Source organism: Malurus melanocephalus, unplaced genomic scaffold (genome assembly GCF_030028575.1).
Source record: "Malurus melanocephalus ecotype Western Australia unplaced genomic scaffold, MMel_1.1 scaffold_307, whole genome shotgun sequence".
NCBI lineage: Eukaryota > Metazoa > Chordata > Aves > Passeriformes > Maluridae > Malurus > Malurus melanocephalus.
This window is the reverse complement of record NW_026623539.1, coordinates 699,955-727,653: the sequence shown is the minus strand read 5'-3', so window position 1 is coordinate 727,653 and position 27,699 is coordinate 699,955. Positions and strand designations below refer to the sequence as shown.

Below are 27,699 nucleotides of genomic sequence, written 5' to 3'. Positions count from 1 at the left end.
TTCTCAATTAAACACGAAAGCCTCCTCTGCTACCGTCACCTGCCGTTGGCGATTATGACCGAAGTCCCGATGTAATGGGGCAGTGCCGACTCTTTGTGGGTTTCGGGAGAAGAAGTGGATGAGGGGCTCTGGTTCTTGTAAGTGAAGGCGTTCACTTCCTCGGAGCTGTACCCGTAACCCTCCCCCGTGTGSCCCACGGCTGCACATGAGGAGCTCTGGAAGGCGCCGTGCTTGGCCAGCACATGGTGGTAGTTGAGGAGCACGAAGGGCACTTGTCCCGAAGGCCTCACCTCCATCACCCGCTCGCTGTCGGCGCCATGCTGCAGCTTGGCACCCATCCTCTCGCCGCCCTCCAGCTCCTCCAGGCCAGCTGTGTGGTGGTGCCCGACGTGCCCAAATTTGGGCTCTTTGCCACAAATCCTCCTGCCCTGCTCGTAGACCGAGGGCACGGGCAGCAGGTGGCTCAGCTGTCCCACGGCTTTGGCCTGGCAGCACTCKGCTTTGGGCAGCAGGGAGCCGCCGATGGAGTTTGAGAAAGAGCCCTCGGCCACACTCATTTTGTCCTGCAGCTCTCTGCTGAAAGGCAGCTTGTTCTCCTCCTTGATCAGGTGGGGAGGGGGCTGTATCCTGGATTCTGTTTTGTTGGGTTTCAGGAGGCCGCAGTCGTAGAGCTCCTCCTTGTACCTGCCCGGCACGGGTGCAGCGCAGCTCGGGAAGGGTTCGGCCAGCGCGTCCTGGCTGTACCTCCTGTTGGCCAGGGGCACTTGAGGGGGAGAGAAAATGTGTTAATTACTAACCATGAGCTGTTTATTTAATTGWCTGAATAATTAGAAGTCACTGACATTATTATCATGGTTAAAATCAGGGAAATTAAACCAAAGAAACGCTAGGAAATGCGACCTGAAATCAACAACCTACCCCTTAAGTAAGCTCTTTTCAAAAATTTATCAAAGTATTTTCAAAAAACTGTATAACATTGATACCTATCAACAATTCCATGATTAAAATAATGAATTAAAATAACCAAGAATTATTTCTTATTATAGAAATATAATTTATAAATTTATAAATTTAAATTATATAAAAATTATATATTATATATAAGTTATAAATTATAAATTTATACATAAATATATAAATCCTATAAATAGATCTATTATATAAATATATACATGTATCTGTTTGTTATCTAATTATTATCTAGATCTATTAAAGTAATGGAATTATTGAAACTAGTATTGAAATAATAGAATCATTATAACTAGTATTAAAATAATGGAATTATTAAAATATTAGAATTATTAGAACTAGTATTAAAATAATAGGATTATTAAAATTATTATTAAGATAATAGAATTATTTTAGTCATATAATAACAAGCAGAATAAACATAAATAAATGGAAATAAACTGAAATTATTCTGCCTGTCCCATGGGAGTGCATTGGACATTTGTCCTTGCAAGGAGAACATCAAAGTTGAACTCAAAGGTGGTTTCATTTTACAGAATTCTGTTCTTTCTGTAATTCGTGACATCTCTTTGTGGTATATTTTATATCTAGATAAGATATTAGATATCTAATTAGATATTAGATAGGGTATTAGGGGGTGACATGTCAGTATCTAATTAATGAAATTTTGTGATATCCAGGATGTGTCACRTTAAAGACTTTGCTCTTTGAAGAACTGACATAAAATATTAAAAACATCTCTTGAAATGCTGCATAAACACCTCTTGAGGAATGCTGGATCTCTGTTTTTCAGATATTGCCATCACTGAAGGTAGATAATAATACATATGCAGATTACAATGTGCACCGAGACTTTGGGGAAGAACTAAACTGGGAATTCTCAGAAAATCCAAAGCCAGATTCTTAATTTTTCAAGAGCATGAGCCTAGGATGTCTATTCACGCTTTTCCTCTAAAATCTACCAGGCATTCTTAGTTTTCTCTTCAGTTTCTGCATGGGAGTGAACTCTCAAAGTAATGTGAGTTGATTTTACTGTTTTCTGCTTGGCTTATGAAGCTTTTCCTTTCTGTGCACTCCTGTCTATAAATGGTGAGAGAAATACTTTTCTCTTGTACCATGTGAGTAATAATTTTTTTGCCCTCTCCTCTGAGCAGTTTGTGAGTTAAACAACTCCTCCAAGGCACATTTGGAAGTTTTGTGTGAAAGGAAAAATGATGCACTGAGCACATTTCTCAAGTTAGACCCAAACTCTTGTTTTGTGTGAGGTTCACTGGAAGCCCTGGACACTTAAATGCCTCTTTTAAAATGGATTTTCTGTTTTTCTAATGATTTTACTCAATGTCTTAAAAGTTTTGGAGTTCCCCTCTATTGGATGCTGACGTAACCATGCCCATTAATAATTAAATATTCCCTGTGCTGTAATAGACTGGCAAAGCCTTTGTGGATAACAGAGGAAGCAGAAATAACTCAATTGTGCCATTTTTTAAACTTTTTAATATGCAAAGCTCCATTAATTTCAGAAAGAATTGCACTACGTCATTAGCACCAGAATTTAAACAGGAACCTGGTTCCAATTTCTCCTTGATCACCCCAGCAACCTCCTAGAAACAAGAATCTTTCAAGTTATTCTTTTCCGTTTCTAGGTGTGTATTTTGCCACAAGAAGTAGAAGCTGGAGGAAGCCGAGTTCTCATCAGAAATGGCCCTTTCAGATCACAAATTCAGCCAGGGATTCAGCCAYGTGCTCGAGAAAAGCTTGGAAACTTTGCTGCTGTGATTCCCTGCTCTGATTTTAACTCCACATTTGGTATTTCTGCTGTGAAATAAATAGAGATGCYGAGGCCACTGACACATAAATATTATGGTTTAATGATCAGGTGTTCTGGTTTTAAGACATCCACAAGAGTGATGGCTTTTGCCCTCCTGCAGTGTGGAATATTTTCACTTTAATCCAGAAAAAAAACATTGTCCTTTATCATTTTCAGAGCCCAAGAGAAGTTGGAAGAAGCTGAAGCATCACAGCCACCAGCTGGCCTCTGCCTGTTCGCCTTTGTTTTTGTAATCTCAAATCCTGCTGGGCTGAGGATGAATCATCAGGTTGTAAATCAGAGAATTCCAGAAGGGTTTGGGTTTAGAGAGATATTAAATCCCATCCAGTGCCACCCCTGCCATGGCAGGGACACCTCCCACTGTCCAGGCCCAATGTCCAGCCTGGCCTTGGGCACTGCCAGGGATCCAGGGGCTGCCACAACTTCACCCATGCCAGGGCMTCCCCACCCTCTGAGCAAAATATTTCTTCCTAATCTCTAATCTAACCCTGCCCTCTAGCAGTTTAAAACCATTTACTTTAAAATCCTTGTCCTGTCACTCTCTGCCCCTACATGAAGTCCCTCTCCCTCCTTTTTATTCCCTGTGTCAAACAAGGCAAAGATAGAAGAGTTCTTATTTTAAGGCAACCTCTGTACAAGCCCATGAAAAGGTATTTTTTAGATTATCTCAGTTTCTGTGCTCTGTCCTGGTCTGAACCCTCATCTCAAATCACCCAAGGCTGATTGTTCTCCATGATTCTCTCTCCAAAAACAGAGGTGAGAAAAACCGATTCCCAGACCTCTTTGTCTCCAGTGGAACACCCTTTGCAAAATGTCATTTTTTTCTTCCAGTAGGTGCTGGCTGAACCTGGGGATTTTTTTCCCACAGATTTTCTCAGTCTTTTTCCCTGTTTCCTGAGTTTTGGTGTGATTGTGGCCCCAAGCTTCATGGAGGTGGTTCAGAAGGCCCGACAGCACAAAGGGTCCTGTGGTGCCCACAGCAGCAATTTCTTCATTCCAGGGTACAAAAGAACTTTCCCTGACTGAKAATACAGTTGCCTCCACTGATTTTTTAATTTTTTTTTTTTTGATGACTAGGCCAGCTGGGAAAAAGTGGAAGAAGCTTCAAAACCAGATCCTGCAGCAGAAACATCTGATTTGCAGGCAGTTGTATCTGCTACGTGCTTTTTCAGAGCTTTGACGGCTTGGCACGAGCATCCCCCAATCTCTGATCTCTCCAAAAGGMGCAATTTTCCGTGGAGAAAAATGCCTTTGGCCCACGAGGTTTTTGGCAGATGCTGCCGTGGATGTGATGTGGAATGGCCCTCGCCTCCAACCCGGCGGCCAGATGTCAGATTTGGCGTCGCCGTTGGATTGAAGATGGTGATGCTAAGCAGATCCTCCCTGCTTTGAAGCTCCCTGGCTGTCWGCTCTCCAGCGAGCCACTGGAAAAAAGCAGCACTTGACAACCTAAGGAGGATCAGATGCCCCCTCCCTTACAATTCCCAGCAATTTATTTTTTTAAAATTCCCTTCCAAAGCTTCGGAAATCGGCAAAAGTGCAATGGCACTGGTTTGAATGGAGGAGGGGACGTGGCTGCAAAAATCGAATCATTTTGCCATCATGACCAGGGCCATATTTTTTTTTGCTCTTCAATAACACAACTTCAAGTGCTTTTGCAGAGAATTAATTGGACCAAGCCAGCTTCCGTCCAATGCCCAATAAATARCCATGAGGAATATCCATTAAAATGCATCCAAATGCTCAAAAGGGAGCCCACACATCCCAGCTTGAGCAGCAAAACTTTCAGTGGAAGCGGAAACAGAAAGAAGAACCACTGGTGCGGTTTTGTCCTGAAGAGGAAATGGTGATGTGGGATGAGACTGAAAAAGAGCAGCAGATTCTTGTTGGGTTTTTATTGCATTTTTTTTTTTACCCTATTCCTGCAGACTGGCTGTGAATATGCAGGATTTCCTTCAGTCTTTATCCTTATCCTCAAAAGATGTAGCTTTTTTCCTTTCTTTTTTCTTTCTTTTTAATATTTTCCTTTTTTTGTTGTTTTTTTTGTTTTTGTTTTCTTTTTGTTTGTTTGTTTGTTTGTTTTCCCACAGCATCTTTCAGAAAGGACAAAACCATTTCTTATTTTTGGTCTGAAACGCCTCCTTTTCCTCCACAGTCCACAACAGCAACCAAAGGAAGCAGCAAATTAGAGGAACACGAGCTCAAGAAGAGCATTTAACGTGCTCTAGGCAGTGAGAAAAGCTCCACTTTTGCTCATTTTTAACTTAAACACAGAGAAGGGAAATAAAATTCTCCTGTCAGTGAGCTGAGGTCCATCATGGTGAGGTCAAAGAGTGYCATGAGGACAAAACCCCAGGCAGAAATTATTTATTTGCTCCTCTGTGRGATACACATTTGRTRTCTGATCCCATCTTCTKTCCKAYRGAGCAAGCTCAGATTGTAATATYTTTATATTTTAATAGWTTTATATTTTAATWGATTTMTATTTTARTAGATTTCTATTTTAATTTGTTTATATTTTAATGTTTCCTTTGGTTCTTGGATATCCATGCCCATAAATGAATAAATGCTTGATTCTGCTACTCAAGAGCCTACCTTGGCACTACCTAATTCCTTTTTTTTTTTAAATTTCCATTGCTGCTTCCTCTCTTCTGAGAAAGGAGGGTTTCCATTTGACCTCACAGCAGTACCTCAGTGCTCATCGGTGATTTTTAATTGATGAAATTGGTCTAAGCAAGGAGATGTGGATGGGATCTGAGGATTGGCTCTGGATTGGAAAGGGATAAACTGGAGTGCTGCTTAAAGGAGTTCTCACAAAGGGTTTCCTGTGAGTTCTGGGGCAGAGCTGATCCCAATTCTGCACTTTTTGAGGTTCTCTGACAGTTTCAGATACACCTTAAATCACAAAGAAACCCCCTATATATAATAAGACTGAATAAATGAGGATGTGGTGGGTTTTTTTGACTTTCTGCATATTTTTGTAACTGTTTTTGTTCAATTCTCGCAGTGACTGAAAGTAAAGCAGAGAAGAGGAGGGAAATCCAGTCTGACCAAGGTGTTTTGGCTAAAATCAGCAGCAGCCTGAAATCTCAGCAGAACTTTGAGGCTCATTCATGAAAGCAGTTAAATCCAGAGTTGTGTTTGACTTGAAGGAAGCTGAAGCAGGGGAGCAGTTACTGCTATTATTTGGGTTACAGATATGCTTGACACCATCCCGAAACAGCCTGAAGTGCCAGAGCCTGGTTTGTCCAAATATTTTTGTTTCTTTAGGTGATTAACGTTGTTCCAAAACATCACAAAGCAATTCAGGTTCATTTTCAAGCTGCGGCAGCTGCGAAACCCGGAGTGTTTATAACGAGAGAGCAGCTCTGCCAAAACCACGGCAATAAACCCTGCTCTTGTTGAGTGCAAAAAATGTGAAAATAATAGGGTTGGACAAGGTGATCTCCAAAAGTCCCTTCCAACCCTAATKATTCTGTGATTAGAGAGTATTTTGAACATCTTTACATTTCGTTCTTTTATAATTTTTCAAGGTTATTTCTTACAGGAGGAGTCAATGCTTTCCTTTGAAGCATTTCTATCCCTGACCATCCATACAGGGATATAATGCAGGTGATGGGAGACATTTTCAAATTCAGAATTATTATAAATACCATAAATAAAAATAATATATATAATAATTATTATATCTAAATAATCAGAATAATTACACTACAGTAAGGTGAAGGCATTCAGAGTGGCTTTGTGCTCAGAAAGGCCAACCTTCAATTTTTATGGAAACAGACGGCATTAATTCTAATTTCTGTATTCAAATTTTCAAAAATTATTCTGGAGCTGAATTTTATTTCAATCTGAAATGAAATCTTCAGCCATGATTTACCTGAACAACTCCACTAAATAAATCTGGCTTTAGCGATGATTTACCTGAGGAACTCCACTGAGTAAATCTGACTTCAGCAATGATTTACCTGAGAAATTCCATTAAATAAATCTGATTTCAGTAATGATTTACTGGAGGAACTCCACTAAATAAATCTGACTTTAACAATGACTTACCTGAGAAATTCCACTTTACTAACTCTGACAGCGCAAAACCTGAGTGCAAACTATACCATGATTGAGGGAGAAGGCATCACTGTGCTACTCTAAAAGTGATTCTGATTTTTGCAGCTGATGTTTTGATAATATTCCAAATCAAGCCCTGATGGTGATGGGAAGGACTGTGGGAATACTGTAGCCATAAAAACCTTACAAAACAAGGGCCTTGTTGCCCCTATAAAATTCTTACTCTCTCCAGCTACTTCAGCTAACCAGGGGAGGATTCTGGGAATGACTCGGCTGAACTAGAGGTGAAAAACAAATTCCATAACCCTGGAAAACAAGAGAGAGAACCAGTGAGAGCTCACACCAGGGTGTATCATGGTTGGTTTTGACCATGGCGCGTTCCTGGCGTGATTTATGATGGTCAGTTCTGACCATGGCATGTTCCTGGCGTGATTTATGGCAGTTGGTTCTGACCATCTCATGTTTCTATCATGATTTGAGGTGGTCAGTTCTGACCATTGCATGTTCCTTGGGTGATTTGTGGTGGTTGGTTCTGACCATTGCATATTCTTAACATGGTTTATGGCGGTTGGTTCTGACCATCTCATGTTTCTATCATAATTTGAGGTGGTCAGTTCTGACCATCGCATGCTCCTGGTGTGATTTATGGCAGTTGGTTCCAACCATCGCATGTTCCTGGTGTGATTTATGGTGATTGGCTCAGACACTTCATTGTGCTTCACAAGAACATAAACCCATAACAAGCTAATGCTTTAAAACCCCTGGATTTTTGCAATATTTACAAACCCCTTCCCCTTTCCACCTGCCTGGCGGGGTCCATGGGTCCATGTTGTTTCTCATCATTAYAAACACCACAAACACAATGCCTGTCACACTTTGTTATCTCCAATTTCTGGCATTCCCTAAACCCGTTTTCAAATTACAAACGAGCTTTTCACCACCCACCTTCGTAACCCTGCGCCAGGTTGTGCCTGATGATGTTGACAGGCTGCTCGGGCAGGTTTTTGGAGGCTGCCTGGCTGCCGGGCACCAGCGGGTTGGTGTAGTGCCACTGGCACTCGCCATTGGTCTGCAGCGCGCCCAGGAAGAGCCGCGCCACTTCGCAGGGCGCCCCTTGGGCCTGCCCGAATTTGGCAGGCAGCACCTGCTTCTTGGCACTGAAGACGTGCGAGTCCACAGGGAAGGGGCCGTAGTGGTAGGAGAAGGGCAGGCCGTACGGGGGCGCGTACAGGAGCTCGCCGCTGTCCGAGTGGAAGCTCTGCTCCGCGACGGCGGCGGCGCTGGAGGCYGGGCTGGAGCGCCAGCTCCCCGCCTGGCTGCACTCCAGCTTGTCTGCTTGGAACGAGCTGTACTGCTGTGGGGAGAGGGGAAAAATGGGGCCAAGAGTTAAAGGAGGGGTTTTTATAGGGAGATTATTTAGAACATTATTTACAGGTGCCCAGAGCTGGGCSTTGCTGCCTCAAGGCTGACCAGTGTGTTTAAAGTTCCTCTCTTCACAACTTGGCCTTCACGTGGGAACTCATTTGAGCAGTTCAATTTTACAGAATCCCAGGATTAAGCTTGGAAAATCCCTCCCAGCCCATGGAGGCCCAGCTGTGCCCGATGCCCACCTTGTCCCCAGCCCAGAGCACTCAGTGMCACCTCCAGCCCTTCCTGGGACACCTCCAGGGATGGGGACTCCAAAGCTCCCTGGGCAGCCCCTGCCAAGGCCTGAGCACCCTTTCCCAWGAGGAAATTCYWCCTGAYATCAAGAACTCCACACACCAACAGTGAATGACCCACATTTCACACCAGMACAAATTTTCACAGCAAAATTCCAGGATTTTCTTCTTTTTGCCAAGAAAGAACCTTGTGGGTAAAATACTTTACACACTCCATATTCCAAAGCTTTTACATCTCTCACCAGAGCTGCTTTGTGTTACCTGTACTTTCCACCACAAGAAAAACGGGGTCTAACTTTATTCTGCTTTATGAGGGATTTCCTGGGGCAGACAATCCTGGTTTTATAGTAAATCCAATCCTCGATTATCTCCACACTGTCCCAAGCACTCTGTGMGAACAATTGGTGATTAAATATTGCTGGAAAAGTTACCTGTGGTGGGTATGGAGTTGTTCTGAGTTTTGCCTTCATTTTACTACTTTTGGGTTTTGCAATTTTCCTGGTTTCCTGCGAGGTAGGTACTGAGTTCCTGCATGAAAACTGTGACTTGGAAATGGTAACCTGGTCCAGTGACAGCTGGAGTTCCTTGTACTCAATATCCCTGCAAAAGAACAGCCCAAAAGATTACCAGCGTACAGCAAAATCCACAATAGCTCCTGTAAAAACACATGTTAGCGTTCACAGTGCTTTAATTTTTACTTTTCCAAGGTTTTCACTGAGTCTGGGGATGTCAGGAGGCAGAGAATCTTATGGGATGACCCCATCCCCACAAAAGTCTGTTAAAAAATTCTGCTGGGAGCCACATTAACACCTTTTGGATGAAGTGTCCCCTCTCTCTGAGCCTGAGCTGTGGCAAGTTCCCTCAGCCATCCGTGGCTCCCTCTGGTTTGGAATTGTGGCTGGGGCTGCTGATGGAAAGATGGACATCAATTAAATCCTGCTCAATCAGGAATTAGTCTCTGCCCTGGCTCTCACCAGAAACCCTGAGGAAAGGGAAAGGAGCAGTGTTCCCCTCCTGTCCCCACCGTGTGCTTGGAAAAGAACAGGAGCTGTCAGGTTGGTTTYGATCAAAAAAATCCCAGAATCATCAGGGTTGGAAGAGCCTTTTGGGATCAGCCAGTGCCACCCCAGCCCCAGCAGCATCACCCCAAAGCCTGTCCCCAAGGGCCACATCCAGACTCCTGAACACTCCCAGAGACAGGGACTGCACCCCCTCCCTGGGCAGCTCATTCCAAGGCCTGACCACTCTGACAGGGAATTTTCTTTGCCAATCTCCACCCTGAGCCTCCCCTGGTGCAATTTGAGGCCATTTCCTCTCCTCCTTTCCCTTGGGACACGGCAGCAGAGCCCGACCCCCCTGGCTGTCCCCTCCTGTCAGGGAGTTGTGCAGAGCCACAAGGTCCCCCCACAGCCTCCTCTGCTCCAGGCTGAACCCCTCCAGCTCCCTCATAAGATGTTTTCCAGCCCCTTCCCAGCTCCATTGGCCTTCCCTGGACAATGAGGATGAGGATTTGTAGAATAACGTTAATAATTAATATATTAATGCTAATAATTAATATTAAAATGTTCTTTCTCAGACAAAAAGGAGGATCACACAAACGGAGGAAGCAGCTGTAGCATACGAGCACAGAACGATACTGGAAGGCACAAGGAAGGAAAACCTGGAGGATTTCACCCTGAATGACTYGATTGACTCGATCAGCGAGAGCAGGTAATGGTACAAAGTGTTTGGACTTACGTAAGGACATAATTGACACTCACTATGCAGTGAGGCCGTGACGAACGGCTGTTGTGCACGATGGTGGCGTAGCTCTGCACCCACACCCAGCCGCCCTGCTTGGACAGCAGCCGGTAGTACTTGGTGGTCACTTGGCCTTTCACCAGCACTGTGAATGCAGAAAAGAGAATTTTTTTTACAAATTCACGCTTTTTGAACTCTTGGTCACTTTCTGGAGAGGTTTATTTGCAAGCCAAGGGCATTTCTCCCTCACAGAATCACAGAAGGCCTTTGGGAAAGGCCTTTGGGATCACTGAGTCCAACCTGTGTCCTGTCAGCCTCCCTTCCCTTTCCTAAAATCTCCTCCTCCCACCAAACTTCAAATAAACCCCCTGCAAAATTACCTATCCTGCCCCTTTATGTAGATCCATAACATCACATTATTATTTATATTAGAKATATCAAAAATTTCTCAGGTTTATCTTCTTCCCTGGGCCACCCTGCTCTCCTACAGTTTCTTCTCAAAACACAATTTTTAAACTCTTAACTGCAAAAAAATAAGCTYGAGGCAGCAAAAGTATTTTGAAGTGGACACAACTCTTTTGAAAGGGTGAGAGAAAATGGCCTCAAATTGCACCAGGGGAGGGTCAAATTGGAGATTATAAAAAAATTCTTTCCCTGTCAGAGTGGTCAGGCCTTGGAATGAGCTGCCCAGGGAGGGGGTGCAGTCCCTGTCTCTGGGAGTGCTCAGGAGGAGTCTGGATGTGGCCCTTGGGGACAGCTTTGGGGTGATGTGGTGGCACTGGATTATCCTAAAGGGCTCTTCCAGACTTGAGGATTCTGAGATTTTTTCCGGGATATTTGGAAGCGCTTCTCTCATTCACAGCTTGACAGATTATCGTGTATTTTGCAATGTATTTTATTCTGTGATGGGTTTTTTTTTTTTTTTTCCTCTGTGAGCTCTACATTGATTTAAAAGGGTAAAATTGAAATGCTCCATGGTTGTGAAGCTCCAAACAGAGACAGGGACAAAGAGGGGAATCAGATCACAGATAAATTCACCAGACATGTAATTCCCCTGAGCTATTTTGGATCCTCTGTGAACACAGATATTTTGGCAGGAGGTTGTGCTGTAACAGGAGTTGTGCAGCATCTCCAAATATTTCATCCAGCCACAAATATTCCTGGATCAGTGCCAGGCCTTTATCTCAGGATACACCAGAAGACAATACCCAGCCTTTGAAGCCGGTTCTTCTCTTGTGTGGCCCTGGATCATTCTTCTGGGAAACTCCATCTTATTCTTGTACACCATCAGTTATTTATTGTAAATTAGGAAATCACAGACTGAGCTCGCTGCACAAACTGTGTTAGTAAAAAAGGAGCAGTGGCAGCAATTCCTTTATAAATTTATGATTAAGAAATGGAATTTCTGTTGCAAATGAAGGACTCAGAGTAGGCTGAGCACAGTCTGGGATTTTGTACTCTCCTTGGACATTCCTGGTGCAAGAAGCACCATCATAACGAGATTGAGCAGCAGCTCTCTCTTTCAGGCAGCCCTGGCAGAGCAAATAAATACAAAGTAAATAGAAATGAAATAGAAATATATTCTATTGAATGGAATAGAAATAAAACTATTAGGCCTTACAATTAGTATTCACTGAAGATTTTTCTGACAGGGAGGACAATTATTATTAACTCGGAACTAAAGAATGCATAATATCAGGGGGATTGTTTATTGTTTGGTAATTAACTGTCTGGCCATCAGTCATCCCTAGGGTTGAGGTTCTTTTATTTGATTGTTTCATGAGGAATTTGCAATTTCAATACCAAAGAGAGACCACAATAATGTGAATAATGTGAATAATGTGAATGGCCTGGTGTAAGACTGAGAGAAACAGAAGAGCAGGAGTTGTGGTTCTTGCTAAAAGGTCCTCTAAGTCACTGAATTCTAAATCATGAATGGTTGGGATTGGAAGGGACCCTAAAAATCTTCCCATTCCATGAGCAGGGACAMCTCCCACTGTCCCAGGCTGCTCCCAGCCCCAATGTCCAGCCTGGCCTTGGGCACTCAAAGGGATCCAGGGGCAGYCACAGCTTCTCTGGGCACCCTGTGCCAGGGCCTGCCCACCCTCGCAGGGAACAATTCCTGCCCAATATCCCATCTGGCCCTGCCCTCTGTTGGTTTAACATCATTCCCCTTGTCCCATCACTTTTTGCCCCTATAAATTGTCCCTTTTCCTCCTTTTTTACACCCCTTTAAGGTACTGGAAAGGCTCAGTGAGGTCTCCCCAAGGTCTGGAGCACATGGGCCACGTCTCTGGAGTGCTTCCTCTCCTACCCATTGCACACCTCAACACATTAAAACTTTCCTTCAAACTCAGTTTATCTCCCTAAGAAAATCAGGCCTTTATAAATGAGCCAGATCTTTCTGGAAGCATCAATGCTTCCATTTTAAGACAAAGTGTCTGTTTGTTCAGAAGGCAAAAAAATGAATGTCTGCAACTGTCTGCAGATCTGAGCTCTGCTCCCAGGGACAGGGACAGGGAGCTGGCTGGAGCTGGCCCAGGGCAGGCTGAGGCTGGAAAGCAGGGAAAGGTTCTTCTGTCCCCAGAGGGTGCTGGCACTGCCCAGGCTCCCCAGGGAACGGGCACGGCCCCGAGGCTGCCAGAGCTCCAGGAGCGTTTGGACAGCGCTGCCAGGGATGCACAGGCTGGGATTGCTGGGGGGGCTGGGCAGGGACAGGGGTGCCACTGGGTGATCCTGGGTTCCCTCCCAGCTCAGGATATTTCATGGTTCCATGATCCTGCAGAACATCCAAAACCCCACCCTCTCTGTCACCAAGCCACTGATATTTGGGGTTTGAGATACCTCTTAGATATCAGCGTTTTGCCTCATCCTTGCTGGTATTCTTTTCATTCCTACTTTTCTATATGGAATTCTCAATGGGATGAAGATGTGCAGATGTTCTTACAGCTGAAAGAACCATGACGAATGTGTGTGTGTAAATACCTAAACACACCTACAAAGTATAAAGCCATTCTTTATTTTAAAGTGCAATTTTATCACTCCAAGTTATAAGTCTGGTARCTGCTGCTCAGAGATTCTGTTCTAAAAATATTAATAATCAGCTCTGTGCCAAGGATTTGCTGTTCCTTGGTGCTCTATAATTGTGGATGGTGCTCTGTATCCCTGCCCTGGATCCCTGGCAGTGTCCCAGGCTGGACACTGGGGCTCAGAGCACCCTGGGATGGTGGAAGGTGCCCCTACCCATGGCAGCGGGTGGGATGAGATGATTTTCAAGGTCCCTCCCAACCCCAACCATTCCACAATTCCCTGATTTGGTGATTCATTCTATAATCCAAATGGTCCCGCTCCAGGAAATGATCTGCACATTTCAGCACAGGCCGTGTAGCAGGTAATTTTTGGAACGTGGTTTGGCTTTTTCAGAACAAGCTCTTTGTGCTAGTTTAATGAGCGCGTTTTCCTTCAGCTCAAACTGCTTTGCTGTGCTCAGCCTTCCGAAAGAGAAATTAATGCTGTCATGGATCACTAACCCTAACAAAGTTCTTCCATGTGCTTTGGGACTAATTTTGGCTTTCCTCCTCCCTCGCTGGTTTCTTTAAATCCCTGTTTTAGCTCTGCAGTTAAGACAGTGTTTTAAAAGACGTGGAAACCACTGAGGGGTTCAGTGCTTGGCTTTCCTTCCTCATTAGATGGATTAACCAATATTTCTCCAGGGATGGGCGAGGACTCCATGTCTCCTGCTTTTTCAGTGATCTGGGGAAGTCTGACCTTGGCTGAGGGACAGTGAGTGAGGCAGTGAGTGAGGTCAGCTTCCATCTGGCTCTGTGTTCAGCTGTCCCGTGTGATGGCGAAAAGGAAACCTCAGGAATGGRAGGGAGGCAAACCCGACACTTGGACACTTTGGGCGGGCTCAGACTCCTCGGTGGCCCCAGCTGCTGTCCAAGGGGAGGATTCCATGCCTTCAGCCCGGCCCTCGGATGTTCCTGTGGGAACTGGGGTGTTCCAGGGCTGTGGCTGCTCCTGGTTCTGCAGGGAGCCGGGAAAGGCCCTGGGCTGGCAGACAGGACTGTATCCAAAGGCTGGACTGAAGGACACCGCTCCAAAAAACGGAATTCTGGGTTCCACACTGGCAGCAGATCCCAGTCCAGCTGCCCTGGCATGTCCTGGGCCCAGACCCTGGGGCAGGGCACGGTGCCCAGTAGATTTTTTTTTGGTGCTTCTTAAAATCYGAGGCTGCTCTGCCGGAAGGTTTGGCTGCTGCGGGAGCAGGAGCAGACCCTATACCAGAGATGGTGGAACTGTGCTTTGCCRTAAAAGAAGCTCTATAAATACATAGGGTGGCTTCCAGGGAGCAGGAGAAGACTTTGGTGGTGGTCCTTGCCCTGCYAAGGCACAGGGATGGGAATCCTGCTACAATTCSTGTGGGAAGAGTGGTGCCTYAGGATTTCAKYTTCTCAATTGCCATGTGTCTGTAACCCTGGGATTCTTCAGTGTTTATTTCCAGACTCCACAGACAGTGCTGAGCTCCTGCTCTCCCATTTTTACACAAAACAATTCCTCTGCARCCCCAAACTCAAGGACACCTCCCTGTGCCAGGCCCCAAGAGATGGAAACAACAGAGAATTGGGGGGAGCCAACTTGGAGTGAATGACTGCATTGGCTGCAGCTGCAATTGGAGGATTCARCCCYGAKGTGCAAATGGACAAAAGTGAGAAAGGGTGAAAAACCCGTGAGCCATTGTCCATTGTGGGTGCAGCCCCTGGGTGGGCTGGGGCTGCCCTRAATGGCCCTGAAGGCCCKGCAATAAATTTAAATGTCAATAAATTTAAATTTTTCTTCTCTGAATTTTGTCCAGCCTCTGTTTCAGGTGAGCCYGATAAGGCATSGAGAGCAGGGATGTAGCAACAYGTGGGATGCACAAAATCCTCCTCCCAGCGGTACAGACTAAGGGATTTCTCTGAGGGCACAAAGACATTTTGTCTGTGCTGGAACAACCTCTCTTCTCTGGATTTTAGACTGCAGGATCCTGAGCAGGGACTGGTTCTTTGTGTGGCCCAGTTTCAGGGCAAACACTGTGTGTATTAATGGGGCTGTGGCAATAAATAACACTGCTCCAAACGCCAGGAGTGTTTTTGTGGAGCTGGAAGCCAATCAAGTGCTTCAAGCAGGAAACTCTCTTTGCTGCCAGCACACCTTGGGCAAATATTCACATCTACATTTCCCTCCTAGCTCGATGTTCTCATTACATCCCTCCTAAGTCGCTCCCCTCACTGTTTCCTTTGTTTTATCCCCTGTGCTGCCTCACTCAAAGTTCGGTTGCTTCAGCTCTTCAGTTTGGGATTTTTTTTCCCCCCTCTTTAAAAAAGCAAATGGTTATCCTAGTTTAAGGTCACTCATATATATATTTTTCCCCTAATACCCTTATTAGGTGTAAGATGTTTCTCTTTGGATTTCTGCGTCAGGTGACACTTCATCATCAGATTGCTTTATGGAATGGTACAACAGCCCTGCCAACCTTTTACTGCTCATGTTCCTGAGACATTTGCTGCTGGATGCTGGGGGAGCTCTCACAAGGCTGCCCAGAGGGACTTGGTGCACTTTACATCTGGTTTCATAATTCCCATTTCTTGGTATTCCACCCATGACCCTGCGCCCTTCCCACTCTTGCCCAAGCATTAGTCATTATTTTTTGCTTCTTGGGATTTATCTGCTTTCATAAACTCCTATGCGTGCCTCACATTTTTCTTCTGGTTTTAAAGTTTATAATAATTTATCTTTAATCTGCAGAACTGCTCTTAGTATCCTATGGATGTTTTTGTTTTTTTCCTCCTTGTGGACGGATGCTGTGGGTAATTCAGCAAACATGATTTGTCTCAAAAACTCGGGCCGTACATGGATCAAACTGGCAGCCACAGAATTACCCATCCTGCTTCCCTAAAATGGAAAACCCTTTTCCAGAGGTGATTGTAGCTCCAGTGGCACCATCCCCGTGCTGGCTGATAAAGGTATTTCTAATAGCCTGCTGCAAATATCGAGTGTATTTTGTCCCATCCAGATATCGATGGTGYCACCACAAAGRGAATGCCCTGACAGGACATTGCCAYGTGCCCTGGTCACYGTTTTTTTCCAATTTTCAGTGGCCCAGAGCACTCAGTAATATTTTGATAAGTCTGAACTCCCTGCAAAGATCAGTTTTTGCTTTGCCAGGTGTAGCACACCCTGCCACCGGCGGAATTCAGCTCTTGGAATTTCGGCTCCGACTTGCCAAATGCAGCCACGGCCTCCTGGATACTCCAGATCCTCATGAATAGCAAGCATTAATGCAGAGAAGGAAACCTAAAAGCAGGGTTTGACTCTGGCTGCTTCCAGCCTACAGGAGCAATCTGGAAAAAAACTTCCCTGACATCGGTTTTTGGATGTCATCTTTGCCTCGTACAGGAAACCGAGCCAAATCCAGAGTTCAGCTATTCCCTCAATTTGCTTTTCAAATTAATGTGCTACTGAATGAACTCCTTCCCAGATCCAGATGTTTGAAGATATGATTAGTGGCTCTGTTGGAAGATGGGAAATTATTAAATGTGTCATTTTTTTCCTGACAATCCGTTCGCCGAACCTCATCCACATGCTATTAATGAATGTCCCTCTGAGGATTTTTTTKGGGATTGCATTCCCTTCAAACACGGGATGGTTATTGCAAACATATTTCAGAGGAATGCAGAGCTGCTGCATAGTTTTTGTTTTAACAGCAGAGGCTAGTAAAGTTCAGATTTTCCCCTCTCACTCACTTTTGCACTTTTGGTTTTCTTTTCCTTCAAGACATCACCATCCAGAATCAACTCCAAACTTTCAAAATAGCTTAGATTCCCTAAATACAAAGATAAAACTGGCCAGATGAGTTGGTTTTTTTTATTCTTTTCCTTTCCAGAAACACAACAGATTGAGTATCCAGTTTATTTACAGAATTAATGGTTCCCTTAAGTGAAAGCCAAGAACTTTTGAAAGTCTGTCTTCAGTCAGGATTTGGAAAGGGTTGTTTTGGATTGTCAGCACGGTGCTTGTTGTCTGCAAGACTTCTAAGTATACTTAAAATATTTCATGGAATCACAGAAGTTTTGGGTTGGAAAGACCTCGAAATCATCCAGCGCCAGCCCAGCAATGGCAGGGACACCTTTCACAGTCCCAGGCTGCTCCCAGCCCCAGTGTCCAGCCTGGCCTTGGACACTGTCAAGGATCCAGGGGCAGCCACTGGACAAAACAAACTCTGTTGTTTCCATCTCTTGGGGCCTGGCACAGGGAGGTGTCCTTGAGTTTGGGGCTGCAGAGGAATTGTTTTCTGTAAAAATGGGAGAGCAGGAGCTCAGCACTGTCTGTGGAGTCTGGAGTTAAACACTGAAGAATCCCAGGGTTACAGACACATGGAAATTGAGAAGCTGAAATSCTGAGGCACCACTCTTCCCACAGGAATTGTAGCAGGATTCCCATCCCTGTGCCTTGGCAGGACAAGGACCACCATCAAAGTCTTCTCCTGCTCCCTGGAAGCCACCCTGTGTATTTATAGAGCTTCTTTTAYGGCAAAGCACTTCCACCATCTCTGGTGTAGGGTCTGCTCCTGCTTCTCTGGGCACCCTGTGCCAGGGCCTGCCCACCCTCCCAGGGAACAATTCCTGCCCAATATCCCATCTGGCCCTGCCCTCTGGCACTGGGAAGCCATTCCCTGGCTCCTGTCCCTGCAGCCCTTGCAAATTGTCTCTCTCCATGGTTCCTGTGGGCTCCTTCAGGCCCTGCAAGGCCACAATGAGCTCWGCCTAAAGCTTCTCCTGTCCAGGCTAAACAATCCCAGCTCTCCCAGCCTTTCCTCCCAGCACAGCTGCTCCATCCCTCTGACCATYCTGGWCTCTCTCCAGCAGTTCCAGCTCCTCCCTGTGCTCCCAGCCCAGCCTCCCAGGTACTCACACAGGTGATGAGCGTATCTCAGGTGGAAAACATCGCAGCCGTGGACGTGATGGTAAAGGGTTTTTTCTATCAGATCCTGGGGTTCATATCCAGTTAGTTCTGTGACCCTGGAAAAGGCAGAATCGGTAATAAATAAAAAACTCCAGAAATATCCAGTTTCATTAACCCAACATTTGATTGTGCCAGCAGATCAGGTGCCTGAACGCTGTGGGACCAAATGTTGATTTTGGAAAGAAAACCTCACCTTTCCAAGAACACAAACCCTTTCAAGGCAGCCAAAGCAAGGTGCAGCTTTTCCCTGCTACACACAGGCAGGAAAAAAGAGTTCTTTTACTGATTTCCACCTTGGGCTTTCACCACTGCCATGCAGGATCCTGTGCACAAAGTTCCACTCGAGGAGCTGCTCACATAACAATAAAACCTCTCTTGTGGGCTGCTGACACATTTTCATTTGTTTTTGCAAAGCTGTGAGTGTGGAAGGTGTGYTGGGCCACAGGAGCTGTGTTCATGGCCTGTGGATCAATGCAGGCTGCTGCCTGACAGGAGAAAAAAGCAGGAGCTGATTCCAGCTGGGAATGTGGAAAGACAAGGAGGTGTGAAGACCACAGGGTGAGGGAAGGAAGGCTGAAGAAAGGCTTATTAAAAAAGAAAAAACTAAAAAAAATTAAAAATCCCACAAGTAGAAGTAGGGGATGAATTTGAAAGAGCAGCATCTCTGTAGGTGTTAAAGAACCAGATACACAAGACAGACTCACACTGGGTCAGACCTGAAGAGTCAAAAGTGATGATTCAAATGGAGTTGTGTTAATTTAGCATAGCTTGATGGGGAAAAAAGCTCCTTAAAGCCTAACACGTGACTCAGCCAAACTGTGGCTTTTTTAGCCAAGGTTGCTGGGGGTGTTTTGTGATGTCCTTAGCTTTCTTTGCCTAAAAAAGGCAGAACTGAGGTACCAAAGACTGGTCTACATCAACAAGGGACAGTGCCTGAGCAGGTGAGGTGTGCAGTAAAAGTGTCCCTGCTGAGGATCTACTGCAGCACCAGATGCAGCTGCACATTTTAATTCTGGGAGTTTTGCTCTGGTCTAGGCTGTGGAGTGAAATCTTTATTAAATTTGGAGTGTCTGAGGGGTCCTCCTGAAGGCTCTCCTCCAGTTCAGATTGAAGGAATCCAGTTTAAAAGCCCCAAGCCAAGCGGGGATGGTCAGGACATGGATTTCAAAAGGATGTTCCACATCTGAGCTTTACCCATGGAGAGGATGCAGAGCACCAGGRAATAACACAGGAATGTCCACAGAAATGGAGTGGGATTTCAAATAACACATGTCTTTGTGGGATTGCAGATAAGGTACATCTTGATTGGTTATTTTTTTTTAATTTTGTGACTTTTACACATCTTCTCTACCCACACCCTGTCTCTAAACAGCCCTGTGGAGCCCCCAGAAACTGGGGATTTTCTTGAGAGTGTTAGGGGTTTGGATTCTTCTGAAAGACAAAACATAAAGATACAATGGATATACACTTGTGTTCCTCCTCTGCAAGGTGTGCTCATCCCAAATCCTCACTGAACCTGACCCCCATGGTGAAGTATTGGTGGAAGATCCTGTCAAGGTTTCAATTCTTCTTCTGATTTCCATGCTCTCAAACCCAGGGTTGTAGTTCCATCCTGCTCCCTGATGGGTACGGGAACAGTTCATCCCAACCCAACCAAAACACCACAAATCTGAGGGTGGATTTCCCCAGAGGTGCAGTCTCACTAGGAGGCTGTTGACAAAAATAAAACCCCATCACTGACAATTTCTAGGACACCCAAATCCTGKAAAAGCTGGAATTTGGAAATAAACTCAGCTGGTTTACTTCTTTAACATAAAGTCAAGCCCTCCACAGGCCTGGGCCCTGCAGGTTGTGTTTTGCAGGTCACAGGACACACAGGGGGAAGCAGAGCATGTCCCAGTGGTCAGTCCTGGCCTTCTGAGCTCCTCAAAGGCTCTGTAAAGACCTGACAGTGAAGGCAACACCAAAATCACAATGAGCAGTTCACTTTGGAGGGAAGTGAGTGTCTCCTTCTTCCTGTGACCCCAGTGAATGAAGCCCTGAGTGTTCAATTCCGTGCCAGGTGTCAGGAACGGGATTTTGAACTGCTCCTCCCCATGGGTCTTGTGCTGTCCACTGCCATCTCTGAACATCCAGTGACATTTCCCAGTGCAAGGATACCAGAACAAGCCTGAAACCAGTTTTTCTAGCTCCTGATATGCCCCTGTGATGCCTTAGGATTTCAGCTTCTTTATTTCCATGTCTCTGTACCCCTGSAATTCTTTAGCGTTTAACTCCAGAGTCCACAGACAGTGCTGAGCTCCTGCTCTCCCATTTTTACACAAAACAATTCCTCTGCAGCCCCAAACTCAAGGACACCTCCCTGTGCCGGGCCCCAAGAGATGGAAACAACAGAGAATTGGGGGGAGCCAACTTGGAGYSAATGAYTGCATTGGCTGCAGCTGCAATTGGAGGATTCAGCCCCAATGTGCAAATGGACAAAAGTGAGAAAGGGTGAAAAACCCGTGAGCCATTGACCATTGTGGGTGCAGCCCCTGGGTGGGCYGGGACTGCCCTGAATGSCCCTGAAGGCCCTGYCATGAACAGAACTGCTTTGGATTTTTTGAATTTTGTCCAGCCTCTGCTTTAGGTGAGCTGGATTTAGGCTTCATCTGTTTTGAGCAACTTGGTTTGCTCAGTTGGTAGCRATAAAAGGATTTGGTGAAATTTTCAAGCCCTTCTTGTCCCAAATGTGGATGACACCATTCTGCTCCTTGGCAAACACAGCCCTGGGTCCAACCCTGCTCCTATCAGTGCCTCTGCCTGGCCTGTGGCCCATCCTGGCTCCAGGCAGTTCCTCCCAGSCCCTCATTTCCTCTCCCCACACTCAGATATGTTGCCGACCCCCTCGCTCTTCTTTGGAGCCGCTGCATGGATCAGCCCGTGCCAAACCCGTGGGAAGGGCTCCAGAAATGAGGAGCTCTTTGTGTCCCAGCAGCTGATGGAGCCGCTGCTGCTGGACTGAGCATGGRGAAAAGCCTCTTCCTGCACAGCTGAGCTCCACTCTCTTGGATCAGACTGTCACATAATCACTGCATGGATTCTGTATTCTCTGCTTCCTGCACATCCAGCCTGGAGGAAATGGGGGAATGTGGGTCATGCAGAAAAGGATTTTGGAAGAAAAATCATCTCGTCAATACTTTGGGTTTTTGGGATTTTCCTTCCAGGTCTCCTGGACTTCACTGGACACAGTTGTATCCTACAAGGCACCTGCTCCAAAACCAGAGAAGTGAATTTCAGGTCTGGTGCTGTGCTCTTCTGAGCTCCAGCAGCTGAGAGGGGAGGCAAGGCTCTCCTTCCTCMGCTGTTTTCCCCAAAATCCTGTTTAAGAAGGTTCTAGTTTTCCCCAAATTTTAAGAAAGTCTTTGTTTTCTCAAAATTTTCTTTAAGAAAGTCCTGCTTTTCCCAAAATTCTGTTTAAGAAGGTCCTGTTTTTCTCAACATTCTGTTTAAGAAGGTCCTGGTTTTCCTTAAATTTTGTTTAAGAAAGTCTGGCTTTTCCCAAAATTCTGATTAAGAACGTCCTGGTTTTCCCAACATTCTGTTTAAGAAGATCCTGGTTTTCCCAAAATTTTGTTTAAGATCCTGGTTTTGTGTGTAGTCCCCAATGGAATTAATTCTCATTCTAACAACCCTACCATTGTTGGTTTCATGATGAAAGCATTGCACTAAAACACAGAACACTCTTTCCTCACTGCTCTGTCAAAAGCTTTCTGGATGATCCCAGAAAGTCTTTTGATCTCAGTATTCAGCTTTTGGGGTTGTAGTTTATTTTTTGGGATTTTTTTGGTACACCCTCCTTCCTTTTGCCTGCTTTGCATGTTAAATTTTATGTCCTTTCAGGTCAAAAYTCATCACTGTGCTCAACCCTCGCAGAGAGAAGGCTTCAGTTGACCCTGAAACTGCAGGTAACTCCAGGTTTAACAGCACAGGCTCTGATTTCTTGGCATTCCAAACAAACTCAGGTCTATCCAGCAGCCTTTGAAGGCTCACGTGGCTCCAAGTCCCAGATCTATTTTGGGTTGCTTTATTTTCTCACGGATGTTTTGCCCTGTTCGGAAACAGCTGCAGTTCATGGCTGGAAATGAAAGAGCTGCTTACCTGGAATCCAGGAATATTAATTTTAAGTCCAAGCTCGCTCTGAACATAAACATGTTGCTGTGGAGCTTGATCTCGGTGATGGCACTGGGAGGTAACGACTGGCCCACGGCCACCAGCCCCACRATTTGGTAGCAGGAGTCGTACAGGGACATGTCCAGCATGTACTGGCGGATCTTCAGGTAGCCRCTGCAGTGGATCACCTGGAAAAAGGGGAAAAACGCACTCAGGGTCTGATGGAAAAGCTCCAAATCTGCTGCTCACCTAGTCTCAATCTTTATAAAGATAACCCCTCTTATGCCTAAATCTGGCTTAMCTTAGCAGAGGCTGGACAAAATTAAGATGATAAGAAGCATTTCTACTTATTGAAGTGCCTTCATGTGATGCCTTAAGATTTCACCTTCTCTATTTCCATGTCTCTGTAGCCCTGGGATTCTTCAGTGTTTAACTCCAGACTCCACAGACAGTGCTGAGCTCCTGCTCTCCCATTTTTACACAAAACAATTCCTCTGCAGCCCCAAATTCAAGGACACTTCCCTGTGCCAGGCCCCAAGAGATGGAAACAACAGAGAATTGGGGAAAGCCAACTTGGAGTCAATGTCCAGAGCCAGCCCAGCCAGGGGCTGCACCCACAGTGGACAATGGCTCATGGGTTTTTCACCCTTTCTCACTTTTGTCCATTTGCACCTCGGGGCTGAATCCTCCAATTGCAGCTGCAGCCAATGCAGTCATTGACTAGAATTGTTTTGTGTAAAAATGGGAGAGCAGGAGCTCAGMACTGTCTGTGGAGTCTGGAGTTAAACACTAAAGAATTCCAGRGGTACAGAGATATGGAAATAGAGAAGCTGAAATCCTAAGGCGTCMCCCCTATACCATTAAATTCTGGGCAGGCTGTTGATGGCAGTTAATTGGTAAATAGGGATTAAAACAGATTAAGTGCAGTTTTGTGTATGCTGACAGCATGATTAATCCGGTATTAAAGCAGCTTCTCTCTGGGGACTGGCTAATTGCTTTCTAATTAACACTTTAGGCTCCTCGATACTGATTTCTCATAGATACAGAATACAGATACTTGTAGAACAGAATTCCTGCTCATTRCTAAAAAAWTYYKGRMSKTKSYKTTTTTTTTTTTTTTTTCAAATGTCCACCTCTCTCCCACACACACCCAAAGATGAATAAAATCATGTAGATCTTAAAGAGTTATTATTCTTATGTAAAGTGCCTTATGTAAAACAGGCACTTTGAAAATCTAGTGTGATGCACCACAATGCAATAAAAATTAACTGATACAATAACTGATATAAGAACCGATCTTTAGGCAAATGCACAAGAAATTAATTTTTCAAGTTCTCTGCTCAAATTTGGAGTGTGCTTCTTGACACGTGCCCAAGCCCAGGGTGCTGAGATCAGATTTCGGGCTCCCTGTGCGCAATTCCTGCTCACAGAGGTGATAATGACAGTGTTAGACTGTAAAAATCCAGTGTCAGCTAAGGAGGAGGGGGAAATGGAACCTGGGGACTATTTTAGGATATGAAATGGATTCAGTGTGCTGCTGATGTTCAGAAATCACCAGYGCTCCTGCCAATTTTCTGCTCCAAGCAGCAGCAATATCTCATCCTTTAGCTTAATTTCTCTGTTTATTTGGATTTTAACTGAGTCCAGTGGAAAGGAATTAATTTTTGGTGTATTTAGTGCTCTGAACAATCCACCAAACATCACCTGTGTAGGCTCCTCCTGTACAATGTCTTTTCTCCTCTCCAGTTATCAAATGATTAAATTTAAATGTCAATAAAAGTACAGTAAGATGTCTCAGCAGATCTCAGTTCCCACATCACCTCCTCTGTGGGTTTTTTCTGTGCTTCAGCTAATGAGGTGATTCCTTAAAAATGAAGTYCTGACTCCAAGCACAGTCCAAGGGAATAAATTTGGCCTGACATCTCTCCAGGTGAGAGAATCCTTTAATTTTCACTGCACAAACTTTTAACAGTGAGTGAAAGGAAGCAATGCCTGTGATTAACAGCGATAACTGGGAATTAAAAAAACCCCCAAACCCCCCAAAGCCGCCCAGAGACAGCATAACTGCGGGCTCTACTCTTTTTCCTGATTTCAGATTCAGCTTTGGGACAGAACCACTCTGGCTGGGCAGCAGCTGAGCAAACAGGGCTGGGGGTGATGAGGAATTGTCAGTGAGGCAGGTAGGGAGGAGAGCAAACAGACAGAGCCGTGTCTGCACCTCGAGTGTGTTCCTTCTGATGATTCTGCTCATCCTCCACACTCTGAGTTCTGAACGACTCAAAACCAATCCCCACCAGAATGAGTGGGAATTGCCCTCCCTGATGGAGGGAGAGCTGGACTGGCCCCTCAAAGGGCAGAAAAAGCTAAGCTGAAAATAAAACCTGGCTTTAAAGCTGAAAATAAAACCTGCCCAAAAATCTGAAAGTAAAAACTACCTGTAAAGCTGAGAATAAAAACTCCCTGTAAAGATGGAAAKAAAAACTTCCTGCAAATCTGAAGATGAAAACTACCTGTAAAGATGMAAATAAAAACTGCTGCAGAGCTGAAAATAAGATCTACCTGAAAATCTGAAAAYGAAATTACCTGTAAAGATGAAAAYAAAAAATACTGCWAAGCTGAAAGTAAAAASTACYGCAGAGCTGAAAATAAAAACCKYCTGTAAAGATGAAAATAAAACCTGCCTGCAAAACTGAAGATAAAAACTACCTGAAAATAAAATCCACCTGAAAATCTGAAWATGAAAACAACCTGCAAAGCYGAAAATAAAATCTACCTGAAAATYTGAAAATAAAATCTAYCTGCAAAACTGAAAATACAAACTGCCTRTAAAGATGAAAATAAAATCTGCCTAACAATCTGAAAATAAGATCTACCTGAAAATCTGAAGATGAAAAYTAYCTGTAAAGATGAAAATAAAAACTGTCTGCAAACCTAAAAATAAAAACTACTGCAGAGCTGAAAATCAAATCTACCTGAAAATGAAAAAGACCTGCAAAACTGAAAAAAAAAATCTCTGCCTACAAAGTTGAAAATAAAAACTACCTGCAAARSTGAAAWTAAAAACTACTKCAAAGCTGAAAATAAAAACTGCCTGTAAAGATGAAAATGAAAACTGCCTGCAAAACTAAAGATGAAAACTACCTGAAAATCTGAAAATAAAAACTGCCTACAAAGTTGAAAATAAGATCTACCTGAAAATCTGAAAATGAGAACAACCTGCAAAGGTGAAAATAACGTCTACCTGAAAATCAGAAAATGAAAACTGCCTGTAAAGATGAAAATAACAGCAACTGCAAAGCTGAAAATAAAAACAACTGCAGAGCTGAAAATAAAAACTACGTACAAAACTGAAAATAAAAACTACCCAAATGACAGTTATTCTACTACTTCAGCATTTGCTATGGCTTCTGATTTCACACCAAAAAAAATATATATAATGCAAAGGGTATCACTTATAAACAGATTTAGTGGTGGTTTAGTACAATTCCACACTGAGGTGATGGCAGTGGTTGGGTTTTTTTAATGTTGAGGCCAAGGAGGTGCTTTGTGCAACTCGGTGRCTGCTCAGGGATGTGGAAAAATTCCAAATTCCTGTGTCTGCACTCCTGCCTCACCTGCCTCCAGCTCCATGGGGGAATAAGGCYGAGCTCTGTGCTCTCCTGGCAGCTCCAGGGCTGGGCTCCAGGTGATTCCCAGCCTGGAAGAACAGGGACCGAGATGAGGGAATGAGCCCCAAAGTTTAGATTTGAATTATTGCAGGGATCTGCAATGGGGAGTGGCATTTTTKGGGATTTTTTTGTTCCTTTTCATCACAAACTTTGCTCTCAGCTCCACATGTGTAAAAAAAAACCCAATGAAACAAACACCCAAATAAACAAACTGGTCAATTGTCAAATATTTGAGGGGTAGAAAAGAAATCTGTATAAATTACCTTGTAGCCACTGCATGTCAGCCCTGCATTCCTCTTGGCCAGGACGCATTTCATCCTCAGGAAGAAGGATCTCTCGATTTCGTACTCTGAAAGCACAAAGCATACGGCTGATTTTTCCCTGAAAACTGGAATTTCACATCTGCCCATGCCCTTGGTGCATCCCTAGGGGAGAAACTCCAAAATCCATCTTTGCTTTCCAATCCATGTTTGCTTTCCAGTCCATCTTTGCTTTCCAATCCATCTTTGCTTTCCAGTCCATCTTTGCTTTCCAATCCAAGTTTGATCCCTTTATGGCAGAGGGTGACACAATTTAAGATTCTAATTTTAAGATGCAAATTAAGATTCTCCATTCTGATGAAGATGATGTAGAAAATGAGATACTTAGAAGTTTAGCAAAGAGGGAGAGACTGAGTGTTCAAATAGGACAAATCAGAATTCAGGTTTTTTTAAAAAAAAATTTAAAATAACAACATTCAACATCAAGATTTAGTAATGGATTATTAATATCACCGGGGTTCTTTCAAGCAAATGTGTGATCCCAGAGAGAAGCAGGGCTGTCAAGAAGGTAAAAGAGGTTTGAAACAGAAAGAAAAGTTCTTAAAGGTCAAGAGATCTCTGAGGTAAATGCATAAATATGAAAGTCAAAAGAGAAAATAACAAATAATTAAATGTTGTGACTGAAGCACAATATAAGAAGAACTGTAGGAAAATAACCTTAATTATTAGAGAATGTTTATCTAATCACTGAAATTTGGCTGCTGTGTTTAATTAATCAGAAATGTTATCTAAATGCATCACTGGAAGGGATGCTAACACCTTTCCTCTGAGTGTTAAAAAATGTTAAAAATTCTCTGTATAAACCATTCTACTCATCATAGAGAAAAGGTGAAACCAGGTTGCAGATATCAGCTGGTGAAGGATGAGAAATRAAATAATTCTGAGAGATCAAAAATCCTACAGAAATATTCCAGCTGGGACTGGATGGTTCTTGTAGGTCAGTTCCAGCTCAACTACTTGGTTCTAGTCTAGTCTAGTCTAGTCTATTCTATTCATAATTCTATTCTAGTCTAGTCTAGTCCAGTCTAGTCTATTCCAGTCTATTCCTTATTCTGTTCTATTCTATTCTATTCTATTCTATTCTATTCTATTCTATTCTATTCTATTCTATTCCATTCCATTCCATTCCATTCCATTCCATTCCATAACTGTGGATTTCCCATCCCTGGGAGTGTCCAAGGCCAGGCTGGATGGGGCTTGGAGCACCCTGGGACAGTGGAAGGTATTGGGATTGGAAATGGATGATCTTTAAGGTCCCTTCCACCCCAAAACTCTCCATGACTCCGTGATTC

The 27,699-nt window shown here is 44.3% G+C and overlaps 1 protein-coding gene across 1 annotated transcript in view; it reads right to left on the bottom strand.

The window, feature by feature from the left end:
* The window catches only part of SIM2 (SIM bHLH transcription factor 2), a 55,087-nt gene continuing 27,388 nt past the window's right edge, over window positions 1–27,699 (bottom strand). The window contains exons 5-11 of the mRNA XM_057377228.1: window positions 26,351–26,436; window positions 22,408–22,607; window positions 18,217–18,323; window positions 10,261–10,408; window positions 8,955–9,123; window positions 7,808–8,216; window positions 1–763 (exon numbers count right to left, since the gene is read on the bottom strand). Coding sequence (XP_057233211.1) covers window positions 36–763; window positions 7,808–8,216; window positions 8,955–9,123; window positions 10,261–10,408; window positions 18,217–18,323; window positions 22,408–22,607; window positions 26,351–26,436 — 1,847 coding nt within the window. The 3' untranslated portion in view covers window positions 1–35. The remainder of the gene's footprint in view (window positions 764–7,807; window positions 8,217–8,954; window positions 9,124–10,260; window positions 10,409–18,216; window positions 18,324–22,407; window positions 22,608–26,350; window positions 26,437–27,699) is intronic.